General features: G+C 35.7%; 1 protein-coding gene across 3 annotated transcripts; it reads right to left on the bottom strand.

Annotated features, from left to right (window-relative positions):
• Nucleotides 1–560: 560 nt before the first annotated feature.
• On the bottom strand, nucleotides 561–6,364 carry LOC132744699 (uncharacterized). 3 transcript variants are annotated; one of them, XM_060733472.1, is made up of 4 exons: nucleotides 6,246–6,364; nucleotides 4,344–4,479; nucleotides 2,116–2,211; nucleotides 561–1,584 (listed from the first exon to the last, which is right to left on the bottom strand). In XM_060733472.1, exons 2-4 carry the CDS (start codon nucleotides 4,477–4,479, stop codon nucleotides 926–928), a joined length of 891 nt encoding a protein of 296 aa, XP_060589455.1. In that variant the 5' UTR covers nucleotides 6,246–6,364; the 3' UTR covers nucleotides 561–925. The 3 variants fall into 3 exon arrangements, with proteins under 3 accessions (XP_060589455.1, XP_060589453.1, XP_060589454.1); XM_060733470.1 differs by lacking the exon at nucleotides 6,246–6,364 and adding an exon at nucleotides 5,923–6,173; XM_060733471.1 differs by lacking the exon at nucleotides 6,246–6,364 and adding an exon at nucleotides 6,022–6,157.
• Between the last annotated feature and the right edge of the window lie 2,699 nt (nucleotides 6,365–9,063).

A 9,063-nucleotide genomic window follows, 5' to 3' on the forward strand; every position in this document is an offset into this window, starting at 1 on the left:
CAGCAACAGAAGTCGCTGGCTTCAAATTAACACCAGTATTATAAAAGAGAGGTCAATGTGTTTGTCTCAGACCAGACAGACTGTAGGCTATATATCGTAGGTTGATCGCTTTTATAAACTGTTGTAAATCCTTCTTTATTTCAATTCAGTTACGGTAGTTTTGCGGTCAAACCTCAATATTATATTTTAACTTGACTGCTTAATTTTACTGTGCTGAACTGACATATACATCCCAGAACTCGGCAAATGTCCGTTTTTCCAATCAAATCCCACTGCCCTGCGGAAATGACCACATCCATATCAATGCCGACCATGGTTGCACCATGGTTGCCAATGATATGACCTTGATATGCAATTACAGAAATTGGGGACTATGAAATGGTTGTGGTATGACCATGTTATGAACATGTCCATATCATGGATCATCATAGTCAAAGCAAAAGAAATGTTTTGACCATGGTAATAATCATAGTTAAAATGACAGCATATCATGGATATCCAAATAAATGAAGACCATAACATGTTTTTTCATTTGATAATATAATGGCTTGAACTACATCTGTTTTGACCACAACTGGCATGATAGCTACAACATTGCCAGATCATTTATTGAAATCAGAGTCATAACATGTTTGTCTACATGGCAGTTCAGTCAGTTTCATTTTTTTGTCCACAACTACTTTACAGTCTGAGAATTTGTTTAACAATCACACTACATAATTTTTTCCTTCTATTCTCCCTTAAAGCTGCTTTAAAAATATAAGACATGTATTATATTTTGTCCCTGACAGAAAACTAACACACTGATGTATTTGTCAATCGATATTTTTTTATTACCTTGAACAAGTACTTCTAAATGAATTGACCTTCTGTTATAAAAATACCGCCCTAATACTTATTTAAAAATAATGTTTTCTTGTCTTATCTAACTGGACATTCTCCGGCCCCATATATTGAAGTCCGTCACACCCATGTGTTTTACATTTATATTCATTTGGATCGTCAGCTGGAAAAGTTTGAAGCATTTCATACAATAGTGGTGTTGACGATAATTATCCTGATGTCCAGAAAGCACAGTTTTTTTTAATAGTTGTTTATAATTATTTGGAAGCCACGATTTTGATTGTGGATTTGTTGACTTATGTAAAAGTATCAAGTCATCAATGCAGTTTCCAGCCAAATTGTAATTCATGGCAAATGAAAGGAACGCTAATGAATAATCTTTTTCCTTATTAATGCACTGAGCAGACTCACACATTTCATTGTTTACACTACTGGCATCAGAACTTACAGAATCTGTATTATCCAGCACATCACTGTTATCATCAGATTCAGAGCCCTCATGTGATTCAGAACCATCACCAATTTCCATTAAAGACTGCATTGATTCTGTTTCATCAGTCAACAAATTTCCATTTTCATTGTAATCGATAAGGATATGATTTTCACAAAAAGTTTCATGTTCTGTAATATTACTAATAAAATTTTCAATCTGAAATGTTTCTTTATTCTGAGATGATTCTTCTGTTTCCTTTTCTGAAGACAGTAAGGCCAGATTTTCATCTGTGATTTCTGCTTTTGGAACTGTAAGAATGAATATATACATTATAATAGACTTAGATACACATCACAGCAATACTATGTTTGGTTAGAAGAAGAACTCTAAATGCTGATGCATGTCAAATGTGAAAGTTCTGGGCATTTTGGCTGTGGACAAGATTTGTGAAATCTGACTGTGACCTTATTATGCAACAAACCAAAACCATATGTAGGACAACTTTGGTAGGAGACCATCCAAGGCTTAAAGAAATACTGTATAAGTGGATCATTATTTCATTTTGGTATGATGAAAAGTATGCAAATTGGCAACTTGCGACAAATCAGAAGAAGAAATATTTGTGCATGTTCAAAGTTTAACTAGTCAGTAATTTGTAATATTTTCTGATGGTGAATAATTGTTTAATTTATCCTATTTCTTGTACTACACAAAAATCACAATGTTCAAAAAGTATTACCAGAGAAAGGTCTATTGTGTGACTCATACCCAGTACAATATTTAATCAATTATCTTACTTGACTGGCTATGTATTTGTAAAAAAATATGTTATAAATTACCCTGATCAGGTACAAGTACTCGTCTGGAAGTAGTTCTTTTTGGAACAGGCACACTCGGATCTCTATTGTATAGTTTGTAAACTGGCTTAGCTGGACCTAAAAATAATTCAATGTATTATGTTGTATAATTTTGATACAAAGTGATAATCATAGCTTAAAAATACTCAGTATCAGACCTGGGATCAATCAAAAGACCCAGACTGATAAAAATGTTTGAATATATCATAACAGGCCTTAAATATAAAAAAAAAATGTCAGATACTCATGCCTGTGATCAAAACTGGAAGATTAAATGAACTTTTTATGATTTGATTGTAAACATAATTCTACACTTCCAACCAAAATTTGCCATGTGAATTTGTCTTTCTAAATCTAGTACTTTCAAGAAATTAAGAGTAATAGTTCTTGTATATTGTACTTCTCCACACTTAGACTCAGGGTTCTGTTCATGTATCAAGTTTCATGACAATACCCTTGATATTTAAATTAACTTACAATCCAGAGAAAACAAGAGCGACCAGTAATCACATGTGTCGCCTCATGATGGCCAATTTCATGTTGGGACAAGTTTTGTGACAGACGGACAGACAGACAGACAGTGCACAACTACACTTGGTACTGATCATTCCTGTAAAGGTTGGATAAAATTGCATCAGTAGTTTATGAGGAATAGTCCGGACAAGCTTTTGTGTATCTGGCAACACACAGAAAAAAACACCTTTTTATCAAAGGGCCCTAACTCTGCCAAAAATCATTCAACCGGAAAGCCTGTGCAATATGCGCACAGACTTCCCGAAAGTTGAAAAAAACTGTCAGACATTCGGTCTGACAAACCACGAAAATCTGTCGGACCGAAACAAAATCTGTCGGACCAAATAAAATTGATCAAAATCAAAGAAAAACTTGTGTTTGTATTTCTAAGACTCTTTTTGTTTTTTATATTTTCGCCGTAAAAATCGGCATAATCCGTACAGCGCATTTTCATCTCCTCACTGTCATACACCAATGATTCATGGTTTTGCTTCCATTTTTCATTAAATTTTGTCTCAGGTCTATTCTTTTCATCCTTTTATTGCTGTTCTGCGCACTCTTCTGACGTATATTTTCGGTTATTCCCAGGTTTGGCACCTTTAGCGACGCCATTTTGTATACATGCGGCTTGGATTAAAGCCGGACAGTCGGACCGATCCGGAATAAAAAAATGTCGGACCTGATCAAAATTTATCGGACATGTCCGTCGGACCGACGTATTTCGGGAAGTCTGTGCGCAACAACTTGAGCTACAGATCAATCCTGTAAAGTTTCATTGAAATTGCATTAGTGGTATAATAGAAGTAGTCCGGACAAACTTTAAAAATAAACATAATTAAAGGGCTATAACTCTGACCAAAATCATTGAACCAAAAAATGCTGACAATATGCACAACTAGACTTCTGCTTAAGCCGGTGCTAGGGGGCGTGGACGGTAACTTGCACTTTCCAGTACCGTCCATGAACAGGCTCAATCAAACCGAGCCTGCAACATTTTCAATTTTGCCGTGTTGGACTTTCTTTAGGGATTCTGTATTTATCTATTTTTTGGTACTGATCATTCCTGTAAAGTTTGGATGAAATTGCACCAGTAGTCCGGACAAGCTTTTGTGTATCTGGCAACACACAGAAAAAAACACCTTTTTATCAAAGGGCCATAACTCAGCCAAAAATCATTCAACCGGAAAACCCGTGCAATATGCGCAAGGACTTGAGCTACAGATTAATCCTGTAAAGTTTCATTGAAATTGCATTAGTGGTATAAGAGAAGTAGTCCGGACAAACTTTAAAAATAAAAATTATTAAAGGGCCATAACTCTGACAAAAATCATTTGACCGGAAAATTCTGACAATATGCACAACTAGACTTGGTACTGATCATTTCTGTAAAGTTTGGATGAAATTGCACCAGTAGTTTATGAGGAGTAGTCCGGACAAGTTTTGTGACGGACGGACGGACAGACAAACAGACGACGGAGAAGTGATCCCTATATGTCGCCACTGCTCCGTAGAGGCGACACAAAAATGAAGTACATGTATGAAAATAAAGAAGAGCAATAACTTATGGGAGATATTACAAGGTTACAGTTCTTGTGCACTGCATTTCTCCATAAGAAATGTCCATTTTCTTGACAAAACTTTACAAAACATGGCCTGTCCAAAGAACCAGGTTACCTTGACAGTGATGTTACACTTACTTAAGGAATGACAATCCACCAGATGTGAAAAAACCCTGTTTTTAGTAGAACGGTGAGCTCCACAAAGAGCACATCTGAAATAAGTCTTTTTCCCAATTTTCACAACATCACAACAGTCTTTCTTTGATGAATTCATCTGAAAAATTAACAGGATAGTAAAAGAATAACCCAAGCGGATAAAACAATGGTATAACAAGATGTTTTTTGTGAAAAATGCATGTCTCTCCCCTGCACCCGATGGAATTAAAGCCACGGGAAAGATATCACCTTTCTGAAACAGATGCCTCTGTCATTTATTATGGTATAAGTAAGAACAGGGCTCTCAGTAGTGTCAGAATTTTCAGGTCAAAGATTCTTTGACCAAAATGTTCAGGAGTCAAATCATTTTTTTCTAACATGAATTATTTTTAAGTTACAAAAATTATCTTTACTGGTATGCTGTACTGGTTGGGGACCACCAAAACCGGACAACCACCAAACCCGGACGGCCCTGAAAATGCTTAATTTAGTATTTTCTTTGTTTAGTGGTTGTCAGTCACTTTTTTATCAACAATAAATGCATGTTTCTTTTAAAATTAAGTAAATAAATTTATTTCAACCTCTGTAAATGGTAATATTTTAATGTCTATTTCAAGAATGTTGATGTTGAAATTCGGGGGTCAAGAAAGCAATGCCTGACCTCATATACCAGCTATAATCATTTGCAGAGTGAATAATAGAATATCCAAACCTTCAGCATTTGTTGCTGACATACTGTATATCATGTTACAAATCAAAAATCAAAACACCCAAGCTTTTATCTGAATTAAATCACATCATGTACATATCTGTCCGGACACATGGTACTGTAGTGTAGACAATTTAGGTAATTTTGATACCCTCCTTGTCGAGCCTCAGATATAAGTGTCAATACAATCAGAAATAAACAAACTAGTTTGTTAGTTAGGAGAACAACCTAGCTAAACTGTGTCAAATTTTTTGGTCTCTAGGTTAAAAATAATGAAATCTGTACGGAAAAATGTTCCAAAAGTGTCCGGTTGATGGTCTCCGACCAGTATAATAAATTATATCATATAAATTTTAAATACCAAAATGTACTAGGGACTATTCAAGGAAAAAAGAAATAACAAATGTACAGGTACTCCAAGTAAATCAAAGACATATTTTAAAATAATTGACATCTCAAGCATGTAATTCTTATCAGTTGTGTAGAGCTATTTTTAGCGCTGTCAAATTACATCCACTGATGTCACGATTCAGTGCACATGCTATAAACAATGCTGTGTGGAATACACGGTGACATTTTTATTGAGTGTGATTTGAACAAATGTAGGTGTCAAATGTGTTCATAAATTTACCGGATTTTCACGTGTCCCATGTCAAACGAGAGCTCTGTATGACAGTATGAGGCACTATTATACGTTTGCCATTCATTTATTTACTTATTAATTTAATGTAATGTTTTTAAAATACATAAAGGTAAGACTTTATGAACAAAAATGACAGTTTTGGTAAAGGGGCGAAACGTCTTGGGTAATTTGGGGCCGAAACGTTTTTGGGTCGAAATGACTAAACGTACTAGTTTTCCGTGACTTGAGATCTTGTATTCTTTTCCATCTTTTTATATTTCGACATGTTGAATCACATTAAATTAAATTCAAATAAATATCACTTTTACCAGTGTCTGCGAGTGCTATATTACTTTTTTAACAACAAAATGAAACTTGTGTGCTTCCTGTTTTGTTTATATACGGATTACATTGCACAGCCACGTGAGTAATATCATGTCCGAGATAACGTAACGATATCTTTTTTTTTTTTTTTTTTTTTTTTTTTTTTTACAAAATAGACCAAAAGATTGATAACATAAATGAATTTTTTTAATAAATACAAGTTACTCACCTGTTTATCTGGCTGTTTCGACGTCGGCTATACCTACCCGAAAATATTCGTGTTTTTCCGCCGTAGTCCGGGAAGAAAGCACCAATCGGAACATTATCTATAAGACTGACGGAAAGGGCCGAAAAGTTGCGATTGAGAAAGCACAATCATGGTTTCTGACGCGTGCGCATTGAGTTTAATTTGCGGGAAGACGTTCGAAAAACATGTCAGCATTGGAGACAAGTCTTGTTTTTCTGGCCAGAAGAGAGTGCCTGGTCATTGGTACAGAATTCAGCATTAGAGACGGGGGCTACAATAGGATCCAAAACTCGAGTGAAGTTCAAGTGCAAAAAGTATCTAGCCATTTTAATTGCAAGTAAGTCGATGCTTTGCAGAGTGCGCGGCAAATGCAGTTTGCAGAATGATTGTCCGGTTGAGATTTTATATATAGAATACTCAAATATAATTTACTAGAAACATTAGGTACTGAGCTATTTTGCGACAGGCCACGATATGCAGTAACAGATATTTAACGTAAGTGGCAGTATCGGTGTTTAATTAATTTACCACACCCCACCTCCCAAGACTGCTGATTTCTTACTTTCGGGCTTTATAACATTAACTAGCGGTTAACTGGGGATCTGTAAATAATAAATTGTAATAGAAAAATATATTGTGCATTGATTCCATGCAAAAATCCGACGATATTACCGCCCGACACAGATAACCGGCGTACCCATAATTTTCGTATACTCTCGCCTCGTATATCCGCGGTATCCCTATTCCCGCTGTAAACAACATTTCCGGTAAAAACAAAACATTGCGCCACCTGCTGGTAACCTACTTCATCGGAAAAGTCTACTTTCGTTTTGTGTCTATATTTTCGTCGATATGTTCCGAATTGCGGTAAGTTTTTACTTAAAAATTAACAAATCATGTAAAAACAACTTATTTTTCATAATTCTAAACTAAAAACCTAAAAATGATTCCTTAGTATTGCTTTGTTGCACAATTTTATGAATGACAGGTACTGGTCGTCTGCAAATTATGACGTCACAAGCACCTTAGTTTGACAGTTAAAGGTACTTTACCTATTAAAATTTGTTTTATAAGAATATATGCTTTTTCTTTTAATTATGATCAAAGAGAAAATCAAACACGCTGTAGGGAACAAAAATAAAAGTAGTAAAACATTTTATTTTTATAATTCAAGGTCTCATACCACTAATTTTAAAAAATCAAGGTCAGATGGAAGTATTTAAAATACAAAGGTCAGACAGGAGTATCTGATTTCCATCAACATAAACATGGTTGTACTAACCCAGGTTGTGTTATTTTAGTGCATGTTTTAAATGGGGTCAAACGTGTATGCTATCAGATTTTATTGATGTTTCAATGACTTCTAAATACTTTATGACTGTTTTTATAGTTATTACAGTATATCTCTGCTGAGAGTGCAAAATAAATCCTGTATGTATTTCAGGACTTCAAGAAATCAAAGCCATATGAAAAGGCCAGTCTTCTCAAAGCTTATGAAGCTACAAGATCTGGACTGTCAGTTTACAGGGCATCACGTTTGTATGGTGTTCCTGAGTCTACCCTTCGCGATAGGACTCGTGGTATTGTTAGTTTAGAAGGTATTCGTGGCCCTGACACCATTCTGTCTCCTTCAGAAGAAGAACAATTAGTAAACCATATTTCATACATGGCCAACATAGGCTATGGTTATACTAAAAGCAACATACAGTACATGGCCGCTGATCTTGCCAGATCTTTAGGAAAGAGAAGTAATGAACATCCCATGAGCCATAATTGGTTTTATGGATTTTTGAAACGTTGGCCAGAGCTGAAGGTAGTTAAGCCACAAAAATTACATCTTGCAAGAGCAAAGTGTGCATCTGAAGATAACCTTAATAACTATTTTAAAGAATTAGAGCAAGTACTTGTTTCTAATGACTTAGCTAATCAACCGGATAGAATTTACAATATTGATGAAACTGGGATTAGCACTGAGCATGCACCACCCAAGATTGTTTGTTCAAAAGAAACTAATCCGCAGGCTGTAACTTCTGCAAGATCTGCAAATGTAACAATTATTGCAGCAATAAATGCTTTAGGCAATCATGTGCCCCCTTTCTATGTATTTCCAGGAAAGCGCTGGACTGCAGAGTTACTGCAAGGAGCTCCTGCAGGATCAGATGGAACAATGTCTGACAAGGGTTGGTCCAACTCGGCTGTGTTTGAACATTACATTAAAGAACATTTCGCTAAACATGCATCCATTTTTGAAGGGCAAAATAGGCCTGCCACGTTACTGTTATATGATGGACATAAATCTCATATTTCCTTAACACTTACCAAGTGGGCAGAAAAGAGAAATGTTATTTTATTTGTTTTACCTCCACACACAAGTCACTTGACCCAGCCTCTGGATGTTGGTGTTTTTGGACCATTGAAGATTCAATATTACAAAGAATGTCAGTCATACTTACAGAGGAATCCTGGAATTTCAATCACAAGATATGAGGTAGCACAGTTGACAGCTAGACCCTATTTGAAGGCACTATGTCCTGACAACATCACTTCAGCATTTCGTAAGTCTGGAATATATACCCTTTCAACAGTAAACAGATTACTGAAATACAAGTTGCTCCAGCCACGATTTACCCAGAAAAGGATACTGCCATGGCTGACAATGTAAAGTCTGGCAAAAACAGCAAAGAGCCAAGCAATGAAATTACTGCTGATTCAGTACCACAGCCTGAAAGTACTCAGCCTGACAGTCCTCAACATACAAATAATGCCACTAGCTTTTTTGAAGCAAGAAAAATTACAAGGG

This window comes from Ruditapes philippinarum, unplaced genomic scaffold, assembly GCF_026571515.1.
Source record: "Ruditapes philippinarum isolate M1 unplaced genomic scaffold, ASM2657151v2 ctg9728_1_1_1_1, whole genome shotgun sequence".
Lineage (NCBI taxonomy): Eukaryota > Metazoa > Mollusca > Bivalvia > Venerida > Veneridae > Ruditapes > Ruditapes philippinarum.